The following is an 18,928-nucleotide window of genomic DNA, read 5'->3' as shown; positions in this document are numbered from 1 at the left end:
TGGACGAAAGACCTCGGCACGATATACATTGTATAAATATCTTTTTACTTATTCTCTTTGCATTCGCGCATTGCGCAACATGTAAAATTATATGTCTCCTCGTTATATAAACGTCGTTCGCCAAGGCGCGGGCGAGAGTAATGATGAAGTATAAACGTTACCTCAATGAGCATCGTCGGAAAGGCTTCCCCTCGCCACACCATTCGGTCGAATAAGGACGACCAGTTTGAAAGTGCGATAAAGAGGCGATCGCGAACAAGCCGCTTCGGGGTTCAGAAGCGGAAGAACGACGGTCGCCCCTGGAAGACAGCGGGGCGACGAGAGACGGCCGTTAGCGCATTTTACGGCGGCATTAAGCTTCTCTTAAATGACGCACGCAAAGTGCTCCTGGCTGCCCCTCTCTCCGCATCCTCTCCTCTGGACCAGAACGCTAACCATCCTGGTCCACCCACCTACCCGCCAAGAAGCTACTTCCTGTCGTGCGAAATCACCTTTTCACCCAGTCACTTCGCACCCATCCTCGCCGCCTCCTTCCTCTCCTGCCTTCCTCTCCGTTCGGTTTTAGTATCTATCTGTCCGCGCGTACAGATTTAAACCGACAATTTCTTCGTGCCTCGGAATGACGAAACGGTATACTTTACAGCCGAAAAATTGTTACGTGTTAATCAACGGGAAATTGTTACTTCGTGCAGGTAATAAATTTAACCCTAGAATGCCATCAATATTGAATGATATATAGTATTGCTATTGATACGTAAATTTTACGAAATAGATCATTCTTAATTAATGTAACACAAGTTTTTGATGCATTTCACACTTTTTAATAAAAAAAGGTATTTCTAATCCAGATCTTTATAAAAATAACCTATTATTATTTTAATTTAAAAGGAAAGAAAGAGAATTACCACGTGCACTCAATCAATTCAATCTTGATACGAAGTAGAAGTATATAGTCCAATTGTATTATGTGTCTCCTCATAATATTTAAATAAAACGTAAATGTAATAACATCAAACAATAACGCACAAAACTGCTTAAAAATTAAATCATTCTTCACGCTCTCTGTTATTATACATATACTGATAACCTAGGAGTTCAAATTAATATATAACAGAGTTTTTAAAAGCTTGTCTCTTGTTGTCTTAGGTTTTAACATGGCAGATCGGACTTTCTAATGATCACTGAAGGCATAGCTTAGTCATCATTCAATAATCTCGTTCACTCGCAAGTAAAATTTACGTATCGATAACGTTCTAAGGTTAATACACATGGTAATTATTCTCAAATAAACAAATCGAAAACTTTTAAATATAAAATGATGATTAATGCTGGATATCTCCGAATCGAGATTCAATCTTTAGCATGATGCATCAACGTTTCATAGTTTTGAATTGTAAAATATGGAGCGAAACATGAAGCTCAAGCACGCAATATGATCTATGTATATGACATACTTGATCGAACATCTCGCTAGTATAAGATAATAATAGTTCACGTACAAAATGATATTTATCAGTGTTTATACCTATCTAATAATGACTTATGAACATATACCGCTGGAAATAAAAAGACAATCGGATAAGAAGGTAACAGTGTTTATTAAATTACGACAGTAATCGATAATTTACAGTTTAAAAAGAAAAATAATTATTATATAGTTACATGATAACTAATCTGTCTTAACCTGTTCCATTTACAATGAATTAAAAAAATATATTACTTTTCCAATTTTACTTCCTTTCAATTTTTAATTTATTGCATTCCAAGATTTGTAGTCTTCAATTATATCAAAAATGTTACTAAAAGATATAAAGATGAATCGCGCGATAATATCATATATTTATTTAAACATTCATGCAAACTATAAATTTGTTTCGTATGGATCTTCCCCACAACAAATTACCGCATTTAACTTTCCTACAAGGTATTATTACGCGGTCAATAACGTGTACTTTGCGGATGCAATTGAAAGCTTGCCCCGCTTGTACACGTAAAAACTTGGCGGGAAAGTCGAGTGACGTAGATACTGAATCGAGGGGTGCCAGGACAGTCAGTTTGTATAAAAGTGGATCGAGAGGATACCTGCGACAGAGATCAGACGTCGCGTGTGCGCTTGTGCACGTGCACAGAGAAGAACGCACGCGCGCGCACGGAAAACACGGAGAGTCACGTCTGGGCACATAAGTCCATCCCCAGAGTGGGCGGCGGGCCGCGTCGAGCGCTCTCGAGTATTGACAGATATTTAAATGAATATTCCTCGGCTGTTAGGGGTCCTCTTTGAAATCAAAGCAGAAGGCACAACGGTTCATTTAGACGTGCGCCGATATCCCCCGCCGACCGGCTCTCGTGGATACAGAATTTCACTTGTCACGTCGTCCGCGGGTTATCGTACAGCGAGACGATCGTCGGTCGAGGATGATACGGGAAGGTTGTCTTCCGTTTGTCGCACGCATGCACGTGGACTCATACTTTTTTCCCGCTTTCGATCTTATTACGAATTTGTCGTATAATATATATAATATAATATATATATATATTTTCGTTCTTCCAATTATTTTTTCTTATTCCTTCCTAATGAAATGTCTCTCTTTACAGATAAGTAAGATAAAAGGGATATAATAAATTATTCCTATGTTACAATTAATGATGATTGTATGAATGGTATGGTTAGAGTGATGAACACGCTTGGCCAGGAAATCCATTTAATATTCTCTGAATTATGCACAACTAAACATTATGATTCGTAGCAGACGGAATTATAGTTTCATCGAAAAAGTTGTATGTGTGTGTTTAATAAATTTATAGCGAATTTATTGATCGAGATAAAACGTTAATATGCTGATGATAAGCTGATGGTAAAATGTAGGCTGGTTGAAACTGGCATTCGTGAAAAATATGAAACGGTGAGGAGTAAAATCACCATCAATGACGCGAAATTAGAATTAATGGGCCTTCTGTAAAGTGAAAGCGCGGCTGCACCATTTGGATATGCTTACGTTGGGTCCGCAACTGTCAAGTAGGAAGATTTACATCAACGGAAATATAAATTATCGTATTGGATTGACAGCGATTTCCCGAGAAAACCTTAGCTGTGGTTTCATATTAATTTATCTTTACTTCAATGTGATACGAAAAAGAAAATAAAATTGTATTTTCCTCTAATTGCCAAATAAAAAAATCTGACGTTAAATTTGATATGTATACATAGGCTTATATTTCCTAACCCAATATTCCAATTTGCGACAAACCAGTAAAATAGAATTTTTATAAAATTCTAAGATACACTTTTATTTTAGAAAATTGTAATTATTTTAGCTTATATGAGTTCGCTCATGTAAAATAATTATTAATTATTATTACACAAAATTTATTTGTGTAATTTTAAAATTATTGTATAAGAAAATTTAATTTGAACTTTTATGAATGTTGGAGAATATTAAATGATAAATAATTTCACCAATTACTGAAGTTAGCATAATTTTTTTTTCTGTTAGAAGCTACAGGAAAAAGGCTCATGTTCTGGTATCAAGCTAATGACTGATAACTCCAATCGGTTGCAGTGCGATAGCAAAGAGGAATTTCCGCGCTCGGTAAATGTACCATAATCGAGCGATGAACACGGCTGCCATTATTTTTTTCCCAAGCGATGAGAGTCGGGCGAGAGCACACGCGGCAATAAATTCCGGCCTGCGCCGCTAATTTTCACGGAGCCATTGCATGCACGTACCTACGCAAAGCGTGCCCACACGATGCCAGGCAGGTGCATCTGCATCGTTACCACTAGAACGCGGACGCGGACGAAGATACACGCGCGACGGGGTCATGACATACCTGAAACGAGATCGGCATTGTTACCGAACCAGCCGATCGTGTCCTTGTAACTTTTATCGAAGCTACTATGATGACGCGTTTCACGCAAAATTTATTGCCATCGTCGGCGATGGTTATATCACGACTATAAGCCGTACGGCTGAGCACGAGTGGCCTTTTCAAGCACCTCCTGATGTATTTCGCTGATTAAAACGCGTTAATTTTCTTGCCGCGAGACGCGTTTTTATGACGACGGGCCTCCGTGAAATTATTAACCATTAAATACGTACGCACCGGGACGCTGCGTGATCCAAAGGAAGCCTCGTAAATTCCTCGGCGCCCGTTTCATTTTAATACTTATTCCGAGATACTTATTATTATTCTAAATACGTCGTGTTCGACGCGTTCCTTAAAAGCGTTTCAGAACAGACACGAAATAATTACAATATCAGACCGAATCGAGAACGCGAATAAAAAGACAACGAGAACACATTACGGCAAGAATGATGTTATGAGTCGCAATTTGAGAAAGTTAAAAGTTGTTACTCTCAAAAACATATATATTCGTACAAAAATAATTTCGCGCAGATGTTGCAAAGGGATAAAGAACTTATTTCATTTCAAGAATTAAATACACCGTCAATGTATTGCGTAATAACACAAGTGCTACGAAGCTGTGCGATTATTATCGTTTCTTGAATTTGTGAATTTCAATTAATGTGGTCCATACTACGAAAATTCCATTAAGTTACGATTTATGCTTAATTACCTGCGAATTTCCGACGACACATAAATATTTCTTTAGTTATATCTCCCGCCATCACGAACCAAAGACAACAATATTTTCGTTAAGCGAAAATCTACGGCGAGCATCCTTTTCAAAAGCGACTGCAGAGAGAATCCCTTTACGAAGTTCGCCCGCGGAGAATTTCTTCGTGAGCTGCATTTACAAAGAGTCCAACTACGAGGTACATTAGTCGAGATTATATCCGGCAAAGGAAGTCGACCAACTTCCGAAGACACTGTTGCAACTAAATCTCCTCGAATCTGGCGACGTCCAAAGACATCGAACTTCTGCAGAGTCAGCAACAAATACACCAAATACAACATACTGGATCGTAAAGCGAAAAGTATGCATCGTCGAATGCTTTATTGCGAATGAGATATAGGTATGTCTTATAGATATGTATCTTGTATAAATAGAACGAAAACAACCGAGTCCTATCTCTTCAGCTGGCGCCAAAATTCTTTTTAAGAAAATACAAAAAGTTTTTACGTGAACAATCTGTGACGTATTTCATCATGCGAGCTTTCAACGTAAATTTATTTTAGACATGAGATTTATTTACCTGCACATAATATCGTATTATAAGTAATTAATTGGACGACATAGAAGAATGACACGGGGCAGAGAACGTCCCGGTAATGGATTTAGAGCAAACAGGCGTTCCGCTTCACCATTATATTACACTTACTTAAGTATATAAATGTTTCACAAGCAACAATAACCTGAGAAATATTAACAACCGCAGAAACAAAATATAATCAAAACAATGTTACTACCAACATTAGATATATAATTATCACGAAAATATGCTACGTATAGAAATAAATATAACCAAAATTTTTATAATTAACACACTAAAAAAAATTGGTTGAATGAAATATGTGTATCGGACTATTTGATGAAATATGAACAATTTATGATCAAACATATTTGACTTCTGAATATATGAATTCTGATAAAAGTAACAAAATACATATATATAGGTAATAAAAAATTTTATTTAATTCTATAATACTTTTTTAACTATATTGTCACACGTTAATCCAATCTTGCGTCTTTCCTTGGTAGTAAAATAATAACCAGATTGGATAAATTATTATTACATATATGCATTAACCAAAGTCTAATCGGTATCATATCTAAATGTTTTGTTTGCGTACTAAAATATTTGATTATAATAATAACCAGAAATTGTTTACTTCTATCAAAATTTGATTAACCAAACATATCTTGTTAATTCAACCTTGATTGTTTTTTTTTCACAGATATAAATCTCATTAATATTTTATCGCTGCTTTTTAAATATTCGATGTGAATATCTTAAGATTTCTTCCAATCAGTAATTTAATTGGACAAAGAATTTCGAAGTTCTTAACGTGCAATTCGCTGTGAATCAGTTCACAATAACACGCGGATTTCCGGCAAGGTCTGCGATCCGAGAAATCGGAGCTGATTACGCGTTTCAGATAGATCGAGAAAACTCGTTCGGTTATCGCTTTGCGGTTCCATTTCGAGACGCATTCAAGCGACGTAATGAGTTACGGCGTCACGTTGGATTTGCAAGTGAGACGAGTCAACCAGTTGCTCAGTTTGGATTGTCTTTGCCTTTGGGAGACAGGTTACACAATACCGCTTTCGATTTATCGTTCGATTTATTAGTTTCTCCTGTCTCGCTAATTACTTTCTCATTGCAGGAATTCTGGCACTGCAAAGCCAAACGACTTTCGCGCAGTACCGCTTGTACGTACGTACGAGTTTCATCGGATCTGCAAGTGAAAAGAGTCCAACCAGTTGCTCTGTTTACTCTGTTCACATAACTGTAGTCGTCGAATTCGAGTTCGTTGTTTGATTTGTTATACTCTCATTTGATTGATCAATACTCATATCATACACAATTGTCAATAAAATCGTATATGCATAAACGCAAATTACAAAAAGCTATGCAAAAGAAATTGTACGTACAAAGAGAAACTGTACTATTGATATTTATTATTGATACATAAATCAATACAAGTCAATGAAAACGATGTTAATGTGTGCATCACCATTTCTTTATTAATTTATTAAGATATTAATTTATTATATTTTTATTCTGTCTTATTTTGTTTTCACAGAAAAGTTCTATTTTATTTCTCAAATAGATTTTTAAGATGTAATACTTAACAAAATTCATAATTTATACGATAAAACCCGCTTATTGCACCATGCTATGTATCTTATCTTCTTAATTAGTTTCATATTGTGAACAGGAACGAGAAAAGTGAAATATTTTCCGTTATAGGCTCACAAGACTAATACAAAAGGAAGAGCAGCAGGATACGTTAGCGTATATCTATCATACGATCGACATAGCAGCTGCACCGGTATCCTTTTAGACACTACTGACACTTTATAATCATTTAATGTAGACTTGTATGCCAAAGTGGTGTAAGATGACGAGGCGATTATAAGTGTCATGTGTTTATGTTATCCAGAGGAATCGACCGAAAGATGCAAACCATTATCTCTTAACGTAGCAGCATCGACGAATAAATCGTAAATTTGTGAATCGTGCGTAAAATTTACTTTTTATAGCATCCGTAACAGAATATAATGACCGTCGATGAGATGTCGTTTCGTGCAATGCGAATCCGAGTTGAAAGCCGTGTAAACAATTTGAGAGTATATACACGCACTGTATATCTTCAATACTTGTATTTTTATATCTTTTTCAAGTTAATCGATATTAATTAATCACGTACTTGTTGGTCAGGAATGCGTGAGTAAATGTCATTTCCAAGAAACGATACCGAGCTCTGATGCGAAGACATAAATCGAGAGGAAAATGAGAGACAGAAATCATGATTTACCGAGTACTTTCAAGGTAATAGATCGAATGTTACTTAAGAACATCATAATCGTGAAGGATAGTCCGGTCGAAGGACATACGAGCAAATCTCAGTCGATATCTGTTCGTCCAGAATGTCGTTTATAACACTTGGTCGCGCTTATCGATCCTCACCGCACGTTACCGATCGCTTTTGCTCTGTTATTCGCTTATAACGTCATAAATATCCGATTTACGGCTAGATCAGACCGGTTTGTCGACGATAATCAGTTAATGAGTCGCAACGTACATGTTTCCCAGCATTGCACAAACTCGTCTATGATTACCGAGATTATTGGACATCTGGATTTCGCCTTTATATTATGATTTACGTTATTCTTAAAGTGGATATTTAATCAAGTCCATACATATTCAAAGTAAAATACACAATTCGGATACTTGCACGTCTCACTTAGACACCTAAGCACTATAGTGCACCAAAGAAAACTGGCAGAAGAAAAAAAAATCCGAGTTAATTTTAAAATAATGCTACAAATCGTGTAAAACCGTGTGTTCTACGAAAACAAGCGACGAGCTTAAACTAATATCTCCAAGTGGCTATGAGTACGGTATCAGTTAATCACCGATCAATCTCACTTCTTTCCTGAGCGAGCAGTATACCGCTATGCGGCACGCGAGAAGCGGTATCTCGTTGGAACGTGAGAAGTGCAGGATGCAAAAATAAAGAATAAAATATACGTGCGTGCGTGCGTGCTTACGTGCGTGAGATGTTACATATGGATATTTACCGGTAAGGTTATCACCGCGCTGCTGCGGCCATCGGAAAGAAGGCCTGGGCTGCTGCTTGCTGCGCATATCTCCCGTCCGGTGCGACGGCTCCGAGCCGCTCGCTTTTCAAACGATCGGAGACCACTACTTACCTGAAAGAGAACAAGATAGAACAGTCAAAATCTCGTATCTTTAAATTCTTTTTTAATGAGATCACGCAACGTCTCGGTAATCAGATAACCAAATTTTGACAGCAAAGATAGGCATCAATTTTTAATTTATGACCAAACATTAACGTATGATTCGCATTTCTAAACATTTTTTGGACCTTCTTTTGTAGAGACACAATGTAAAACTAGAAAAAAAGAAGAACAGACGCTATAGCAAAGGTCAAAACAATACAAAAGGTTGGGTCAAAACTAGGCTATAAGTCAATCATCTCTTCAGTGTTACCCGAGACGTCTTGTGCCTTACTAAAATGTTGCGCAGTCAAAATCAGATTTACATAGTTCAAAACAATACACGAAATCAATAAATCTTGTGTGTTCAATACTGCTATACCTGGTTTTAGATTATTGATTGTAAAAATACTATTTCCTGTCAACTTATGTCAGTTTGAAATATTGTCAATAAATTCATCCCATGTCGTAGTTTAGCTCATATATTTTCTTAATTGTTCAATATATATTATATTGTTGTAATATGTAATATATACGTTATAATTTTTATATATTAAATTTATGTATTAAAATAAAGTTGAAATTATAAGCTTCAAATTGTGAAACTTCAATTTTTCCAGCGATTATGTTATTAACAAACTATTGATACTTTAGTATTAATATAACCACCATTCTTCATAGTTTAACTTCTAGTATACATAACGCGGAAAAAAGCATGCAACTTTTAAGACAGCTGATATTGAATGAGTGATATATCGCCCGGCAAACGTTGATAGCTTCTAAGAAAATCCACGCTTTTTCATCCCCCGCCCCCTTCCCTCACGTCCCTTAACCACCCAGTACCGACCATCGTAACCAGCCGTATATCTTTCCGGCGTACGCCCTCGAAAGCGGCCGCCTTTGTTTCAGATATTTATGAGGCGTTTTAATTCGCACACCGCGTCACCCAGCCGACCGGGGGGTTGCCGAACGGGGACCAGTGAAAGAGGGAGAGGGGAAGGGGGAGGTGAGCGCGGGGTTTCTGCACGGCGTGACGGAGCGAGGCGCGAAGGCATAATAGGCATAAGGGTGCCCCGATAAAACGCCAACTCCCCGTTCCCCGTCTGCCCCTTCTACCTTCCCTTTTCCAGACGTAGGCCATAAGCGCAAACAAACTCTCGCTCGTATATCTCGCCTCAATGGTTTCTACGTCGGTGCGCCAGGGGCGTACTGTATCGTGCTGCTGTCGCCCTCCTTCACTTTTCTACCCCCTTCTGTTTCACACCTCCGCGTTCTTCTCTTCCATCTGAAACCCTTGCCACCCTCTACACCTATTCTCGATCCTTCACGCGAGCCAGGAAAATTTCTTAACCCATATTCAGGCAATAAATCGCTCTACCGATATGTACTGATTTACTGTAATATTCTTTGAACGGTGAGCTGCGAATAGAGCCACTTGCCGCCTTTGGATTATTCATTCGTTACGTAATCCGAACAAGCTTGTTTCCTACTTTGCTTTCGATGATGTTCACGATTTTTCAATTTGATTATGAGATTGATCTTGATATTTTAAATAACTGACGATATCATTTTGCGCAATTACCATAACAACTTCTTCGGTATACAAAAATAGCCTTTGTTGTTTACAATTATAATTAGGTATACTGTTTTCTATAAATATCTTCTTTATAAATATGTTTTAAATGGGGCTTCGTTTATAAATTTCGACAGATATCAAGAAAACAATGGCTACAATTACGTAACGATTGAAACTTAAATTAAGAGTAAATGTATAAATTAAGAGTAAAAATGTAAAGATTATTTTGAAAATAGATATAGAATAGATATAATATTCCTTAGATGTACGTAACGATAATAATTTTATAGCTACATCTATTAAATGATTAACATTAAGAAATTTATATTCCTCTCTACTTTCTCCTTCCACAATAATATATCTCTCATATCAAATTTTGGAAGTGCTTAGCAAAAAACGAAAAATCGACTTAAACATTGAATCGGACATTTTGCCGACTCCGTCATATATTTCGAGATAGGACAGCATCTTAGAAGGTGAAGCGTTTTAACATTTTTCTCGATCACACCAAAGCGATCAATTCAAAATACAATCGCCAGTACGATCGCATTAATGACTCTCAACTAAGTGCACGTTTTTAGGAACACTACATTCGTCTCCCTGATCCACGATCCAAGCCTGCTACGTCCCTTTACAACACACCGACGTCTCCGTCCACCTTCCATGGTCTTCTACCAGCAACCACTTCTGTCTCACCCCCCTCAGCCCCTTCGTGCCACGACACGCTGGAGAGGCAGCCGCACTCCTGCTCATGCTCTTCTTTACGTGCAGGCGAGTTTAACAGTAACAGTACGTCACCCTGTCACTCTTGCCCTCCCTCTTCCTCCCTCAATCTCACTCTTGCCCTCTCTTTCTTTTCTCCTCACGGCGTCTCGCCCTATCTCCTTTCTCCGACCGTTCTCTCTCTCTCGCGCTCTCCTTAACAGCCTTCACTCTCTAAAAGCCTGGGTGTGATCTATGGCGGGACGTTGCGTCACTCGGGGAACAGATGCAGGGCTCGTATATTACTCGGCCATATCTACGAGCAAGACGGCGAAGAAGGGAAGGGACAAGCGGGGAGATGTAGAGAGGGCGAACCTTGCCGTACGGTCAAAAGAATGGCGAACGTCACAAATCACTCGGCTTTTGTGTGACACCCAACCCTCGCTCGAATTTTTTTCTTCCTGGGGTAAAGAAAATTTACTTGTTGACGAAGAGATTCCTGCTAAACGTCAGCGCGCCAGTGTGCGCGAAGGGATTGTTCTAAAAATTGAATTTTTCGTCGCCGTGAAATTTCGCCTTGCTCAATGAATGACGCCATCAAAGGCGAAAGAACAAGTTTAATCTTTCGCGATGAAAAGTCCATTCGGACTCGACGTCGCTTTAATTGTGTCAAAACTAACATCGAGCGGATCGAAGTTTGCGCTCTGCGAAGACGCGAATGTTTTTACGAATATGAAATGGATTATGTGCGCCGTCTCGTTAAACGTCGAACAATGATTGTCGCGCGTTTTCTAAAGTTTGCAAATTACATTACGTTAATACTGCAGCAGGGTTCTAAAAACGATTATATCATCCCACGATTATATCATCCCACGATTTCGTCAGTATCAATACGATGAATTTTTCAACTATCGAAACGTAGATAAAAGAGTGATTAAACAAGCGATAGTGAAGAGGACGGCCACAATTTCCGGCTAAAAGGCAACGATGTGCGCCTGATATGTTTTGACTAACGCAACTTGATAAGATGCCAAGGCAACCGTATCTGGTACGCGCAATTGAGAGCCTGTCACTCGACTAATTAGGACGGCGTCCTCGATACATATCGCAAGGCACGAATACGAAATAAGTCTTCGCTTTTCGCGAAACGCACAGACAAAGAGTCGGAAATGAACGAAACGCAACGGGAATTCCACTTGCTCCGCTCCACGTGCGAGAGAGCGTCTCCGTGTACATGCGCTTGTGGAAACACTAGCCAGCTGTCTACGTTACGAGGGCAGAAGGGGAAGAAGGGTCGAGGGCGAGAGAGACGAGAGGGGCGAGAGAGAGAGAGAGAAAGACGGACCGAATACGCGCGTCGGTGGAGTAGACGCTTCCAGAATCTCATAAATCAGGTCAGGGTTGGCGACGGGGGCGGCTGCCGCGGTGGTTGCAGCGAGGAGGAAGCGAGGTGGCTACGATGCGGGAGGGTTGTTAGGTAAAGGTCGACGCACAACAGAGTCCCATGCCGACTTGCGCGCGCACGCTCGTAAAATGCTTGGCGCCAATTCCATTCAACGGTATGGATTCGTATGACGGAGAGATATCTCGAGTGGATCTTCTCGAAAGCGCCGACTCCGATGTCACGGCGTCTAACGTAGAAGAATAATTCATTGCGAACGTATATATGCAGGTCGACGCGAGAATTAGGTCTCCCTGTTCAAAGTGGCTGCAAACCGGCATGGTTTATTGCAAGTAGATATTATTGCAAGCCGATAAATCGCGGCGTAAGACGGCGTAAAGCTATTTGTACGAAAGTATATCGGAAATTGGCAAGCGCAGAAATTGGCGAAAGCGCAGAGAATAATCTACGATTATGCCATGGCCTATTGACTATCGATGCCACGGAGAGTATTTTATTACAGACCCGACGACGATAAATTGAAGGTTGACTTGTGAATCATTTAATAAAAGATCGCGATTTATCGAGAATATTAGCGTTGTGTCTCGCAATACATCCAGAAATTCCCCGTTGCGTTACTTATTATCGTCACATCTGCGTAATATTCGCGATCCGCGGCAACGTAAGGCAGCCTGAAAGCGTAAAAAGAACTCATATACACGCGACGATCGATACATGAGACTCGACGAAGCGGTGTAGGGGGAGAGGAGGGAAAACAGCGACGTCGGAGGTGATTCGGAGGGACCCCAGATGGAATCAGTGCAGTTTGGAATATTGGAAAACGTCGGTCCGCGCGAGAAGCCGAAGAAGAGAAAGACCGGAAGACGGGCGGAGTGCGAGTAGAGCACTATTTATGACGCGTACGTGAATTCTGAGAACATTGGGGATACGTCGCGCCGTGTTCGCGTCACACCATCGCCATAGAAAAAGAACAACGAACGCTCCAAGAGGGACGTGAACAACTGGTCCGAGGTTCTACATAGAGCTTATGCGAGGCGCCAGCCTAACATGAATTCAGAGTTCCGCACTTAACGACGATAATAAAGTGAGAGCGTGCCTTAATAGGAGGTGATAATCAGTTGTCGCTAATTGAAGTCTCTCATCGAAACTTCGACAGTCTTTTGGGCCCTAAAAGATTCTAAAAGAGTGTCCATCTTCACTCGCGAGTGCGTAACTCGATAGAAGAGAATGACTTCTCGAAATCCATTAATGATTTTGGAAATTACAAAAATAGTTGCGAACAAAGATATATCAAAAATAAATAATTATTCTTATTTTATAATGCAGAAGAAAGTCATCTATATATTTATACTGACATAGATCTCCTAAGAGACATTCCCTTATTTTTTGGAAACTAATTATTGCACTTTGTTAGTACTGATAAAAATATATATATATATAATCTATTTAGATAATTAAAGAAGTAAAATTCATAACTCATACATTTGTGGCTTGTTTCTATATAAAATCAATTAAAAAAATGAATTTTACAAATGTAAAAATAAAATTTTTACGGTTTTTTTTTTTGCAAACTGTGTGATTTAAATAATAGTGGCTATATTATTGATAATATTATCTAAAAATATTATCTAAAAATAAAGTAGTATATCGATTCCGGTGATCTTTCTCTATAATTTTTAAGAATTTAAAGACACATATGTTACGAGAGTATATATGACATTATAGTGCTAATGCTTAACTTCCATTAGTCGCCCGCTGAATCACGATGAAGTGCGTTTCCGTTATTTTTGAAACTTCAAACTTCAAATTTTTGTGCGCAAGAACGAAAGAAATGCAAAACACGCATCGCAACACAAGTCGTCTCTAATAAAGATCGAAAATGAAAGCAGGAGGGCGAAGGATGGGCCCGAAATAGCGGAACGATCAGCACTCACGTTTCGCGAAGCTATCGAGCGTCAAGCGATCTCGAAAATAATGAAAAAGGAGCGGCGGGAAGTTCGTATGAACAGTGTTGCGAACTCTATAGCATCGTCGCTGTCGCGTTAAGAGCGTCCAGCAGATCAAAGACGCGCGATGCAGAGGAAAGGGTAGGACCCGATGCGGCGGATGGCATCCGATTGATTCATTGGACGCGCGTGCCTGGTTTCAATCCACCAGAATAGAAACCGCTGCCTCGGCACGCCATGCCTGCGACTAATCCATCCAGCGTCTTTATTGCTACGCGACATTTATAAAACGTCGGGTAAGAGACAAGAACTCTCCACGATCGCGTCCATTCGTCACCGATTATAAATCGTCAAGTCCTCTTTTTCTTTTTCTCCTTCCTTTTCTCGCCTTGTCAGATGTCGGCGCAACTGTCCTCCTTCGCTTCATCGCAAAGAGCGACGCGCCATCGTCGTCGTCGCTCATCGCAAAGACGAGCGACGACGCCGTGCTCGGGTGTGTAAAACAAAGTATCAAACGCTGCCATCTCAAGCTCGTGTTTTAGGCTGACTAGAACTGACGCTCGATATATGCGGAGGACAACCTTGAGCAAAATCGACGAAGAAACGAATATTCATATCTCGTGCAGTAACAGTGACAAGGTAGATTAACTGTGCGATTCTCTATGGCTTTCGTCATGATGGATCAGACAAGCTTTGATTGGCGAAGGCAAGACGATTGTAAGATAAATTGACTTGATACAACGGACGCGAGCTATATAGAACTTGGCTCATCAGCGCGGATCGGATTTCTGAGGTTACTCTAGGTTTTTAGGTAATATAATAGGTGATATGTAGACACTCGCAAAGTTCAGCACGGTTTATAAAGGTTTCGTAGAAATCGAGTTGCAAGTCAGGTACAGACACAGAAACGTCGCAATTTATGCGAGCTCACGTTACAACAGAGAGAACAAGGAAGACGGCTATATAAAACATTGATAGAATGATCAAAGCAGAATTGATGATTAACCACATATCTCCTGGTAAAATGTGACTTGAGTTAATATTTGCCATCAAATGGCTTTCTTAACGTATACCAAACTACGATATGTGATTATACGATATACGAGTTTTTATTGCATATTTAATTTATACGGGTATATTTAATTTGACATTAATGACAAACACGTCTGCATATTATTAGTTGTACCAGTATGGCGCATATACACAGATGATTTGTAGACCTCATCATTATATATCTCCTTCTACGTTTCCTCTTGGAAATATCTCAAGCAAGATAATCAAGAAAGAAACCTGTGATCGCGTATGCTAATTCAAGTATACAACCAGAAGAAGTTCGGGGGTATCGAAACGAAGAAACCATACGGTCGGCAGGTGAAACATACACGCGGCAATCTACGGCCTACTTTGAAAATAACGTCTACGTTAGTCGTTGAGCGTAGAAAGGAATCATAGAAAGAAATGGTTATATTATTACATTGATAAAAAAATTTATTAAATTTTAAGAAATATTTCTTTGAATAGTTCTAGTGGAATATTTACTTACGGTAAATAAATATTTAGATAAATGAAAAAAATTATAGTTACATCAAATTAATGGTTCTTGTATTTAATAAATATGTGTTTACATTTAGTAAATATTCCACTAGGACTATTAAAAAAAATATTTATTAAAATTCAGTAAATTTTTTTTGTCAGCATAGAAACACGAAAAAGACAAAAGATGATAACAAACTTATAAACTATTTCGTTTTCTGAAATAAAAAGAAATATTTATAGTATTGTTTCGTCCGATTATTCGTATATTCCACGAGTTATAATATCCTAGCCACTTAATTGCAACCTTTTTCCCCCCTATTACGAAAAAGGAAACGCATAAAAAAACCAAATCAGTAATTTGAAAAAAAGAGTGTATCCGCCGGCTGATAATTATATTCGCACGAATAGTTTATTTAATTGGCAGATATTCTGAGTTACATAGAACGAAATAGGAAACGGGGGTGAACAAGTGAGGGGACGAAGTAGTAACCGGGCCAGATAGGTCCGGCGTTTCCCTGGCGAAGGTGTAGCAAAGATAAGGCGCTCGTTGCGCTGAAGCGTCCCTAGGTAGCCGTCCTGAAACGTCCTGTCGCTCCGCCTCCCCGTCTCGTCGTCTCACGTAACGACCGTCGACGGTACCAATCCTGGAGCATCGTCGACCCCCGTGTAATATCACGCTCGCGCCTCCCGCCGTCGTTATCCTAACTTCTCGGTGTCTACAATCGAAACTACGTCAGCGACGAGTAGTGCGCGCATGCACACATCCGTGTGAAAGGTTCATGTCAGACGAGCAGAAATCTTCAAGATACTGTTGAAGGTCTTTGTAGAAAGAAAGAGATAGACAGGAAGATAGTTAAGAAGCGGTATGCGTACGCGAGGAAGATATAGAAAGACGCAAGGGAAGGAAGCCTCTTTAATACCAGCACCGATAGCCGAGTGTTTCGAGTAATTGGGAAGTAAAACAGCCCTCTGACATGCACCGGGATACTTCTTCGGCGGATCCATACTCCTGGCAGCGGCTATCCTTTTCTTCGTATTGCTCACGAACGTAACCAAGAACATGCCGGCTGAGAAGAAGGCCTTCTGCTTTCCGGATTTTCTCGGCTATGATGCCCCCTCAGGAGGGAGACAGTCACGGTATCATCCCGTGAGAGGGCGAGAGCGCTAATTAAAGAAGCCGAACCCATCTTTTCGAGGATCCCGTCGTGGCGCGAATCGAGTGCCTGAAAGATCCTTTCACGAGTTCAAGAGTAAGGTACGTATCTTCTTGGGTCAAGGAGCTTCTACGGGGTAAGAGCACCGAGGGTTAAGACCATTATCGTCCTTCTTCTCCTCTCAAAAGTCAAGCGCTTCTCGAGCGACGAGGGTCGCAAGTAACGAGTAATCGTCTTCGTCTATCACACAGTAGAAACCAAATCGAAATTTTTATTTTCCACGAACTAAAAGAAAATTAAAAGGATTATAGTATATAAATCTTTATCTTTTTGTTATTATTTTTAATCGTAAAGAGTATTATGTATAAATGAGCTTCAGTGATATTTTCTTCAATCTTTCACAACGTCTTAAGCATTGATGCATGCTATTGTAGATGTTAAATTAATCTCTATCTTTTATTTTGAAAGTAGATATAACTCGATGATTAAGTTCGAAAAATCATATATGATTCGGTAAATACTTGTATCTCATGACATTTATATAATACATTGATATAATACAACGGTCTTGTATGTTTTTTTTATTTCTGAACTAGGAGAACGTTCCCAGACAAAATACCAGAGCGCGTAAAATTTCAGCAGCAGATCCTCCGTAATAATTAGCCCCAAAATCACGTATGCTGAATCGAGTATAATCTATGATCCCACGATCGTTACTCCGAAGTAGAATCGACCGAAAGTGCTGCTAATAACACGTGCGAGTGGGTTCCTCTTTGTGGTCACTGATCAGAACGATACCTAATCGTCGCGCGTAGAGCCGATGAGACGGTGGAGGAGAAAGAGGAGGGGAGGGGGGATAAGATGCCTGGCGCGTCCTGGTGATTGCAGAGTCTCGTGGTACATCCTAATCGCCGTAGATGGGCTTGGATAGGCCGCCCTCGACCTTATTATTACCGGTTGGCTCGATTCTGTGCGCGTGTCCCATTACGTGGACGATTATTTGACTGGTCGGTTGTGGCCACGGTGGAGCCTCCTGACAAGAGATCGGACGAGGCGAAGAAATCGAGATGGAAGGAATCGAGTGAGAGAAAGGGAAGAAACGAGAGAAGGAGGGAAGGAGAGACGGATAACTCGTAAGAAGGGGCAATTGGGATGAGAGAATGGAGAGCGAGAGACCGAAAAAGGAAGAAGAGAGAGAGAGAGAGAGAGAGAGGGCAGAGAAAGGAAAGGAGAGGAAGGGAGAGAAAGAGGAGGACAGAGGAGAGCAAGGTAAGTAGGTATAAAGGAGCGTAACTGGACGTGAGTTCAATACGTGGCCCTCGAGCACAGCTGTCACTGACATCGCCGCAATTCGAAACTGACCGCGACAGCTAACCTCGGTACCACCGAACCACAACGGCGGAAACTTATACCGGCCTTCCGATTGATCCGTCCAGGCCACTCACCATACGCCGAAGGGGATGGATTAGTCGGCCGATGGCCGATCCACCCCCGTCGAGGATCGCACCGGAATCTTCCCCGAATACCTTGCACAAGTCTCCTGGAACGAGTGTCGTTGACGTCCGGGGTGCTTTAAAGTGGACAGATAGCCGCTTAATGAAGGGTCACGCGGAGATGAGCGGCGCGAAATATCGGGAATCGAAAACGTCAAAGTACTCTTAACTAGAAGCTGACATAGATGAGGTCCGTTCTTTTTCTCGAAATAAAACACAGCAGTGCCAAGTGAGAGCGATAAAATCTCAATTAGATCTACTTCTTTTAAGAAAAAATTCATTTAACATCGTACGACATATCGCACAAGATATCGCGGCAGTCTGATTGTTGCTTTAGCGTCAGATAGATATTGGCAGGTAGGATCACAAGAACGATGGATAATAAAAACGGATCCTTCTGAAACGCCTGGGAATTAGGAATCATAATGTCGGCGCTCCCAGAAGGTCCTTAATGGCTGGACGCCAAATAAGAGGATTCGGAAATGGCATAGTCATCGTAGCTCGAACTGAAGGAAAGTTGAAATCGCAGTAGGTAGTCCTTCTTCAGCCGAGCTGAGCAGGGGTAGCCTGGGTAATAAGAACGAGCGCGATAATAGCGAGGCAGAGCGGTGCGACGACGAGTCGACGAGGAGACCGGAGGAAAGAAAGAAGTAAGGAGACGAGGGGGACGAGCAGCGGAGGTACCCGGTCAATCCTTCGTGAGGAGAGCGAAGAGGTGATGGATGGAACGTCAGTCATGGTGCAGCCA

The 18,928-nt window shown here is 40.4% G+C and overlaps 1 protein-coding gene across 1 annotated transcript in view; it reads right to left on the bottom strand.

Annotated features, from left to right (window-relative positions):
- Positions 1-18,928, bottom strand: part of tio (zinc finger domain-containing protein tiptop) — a 170,293-nt gene that overhangs the window by 42,014 nt on the left and 109,351 nt on the right. The window contains 1 exon segment of the mRNA XM_018448546.1: positions 8,213-8,344. Within this exon segment, the coding sequence (XP_018304048.1) occupies positions 8,213-8,279 (67 nt within the window). The 5' untranslated portion in view covers positions 8,280-8,344.

This window comes from Mycetomoellerius zeteki, unplaced genomic scaffold (assembly GCF_001594055.1).
Source record: "Mycetomoellerius zeteki isolate Tzet28-1 unplaced genomic scaffold, Tzet1.0 scaffold222, whole genome shotgun sequence".
NCBI classification, from domain to species: Eukaryota; Metazoa; Arthropoda; class Insecta; order Hymenoptera; family Formicidae; genus Mycetomoellerius; species Mycetomoellerius zeteki.
Note: the sequence above shows the minus strand (reverse complement) of the source record. Positions and strands in the feature narration are given on the sequence as shown.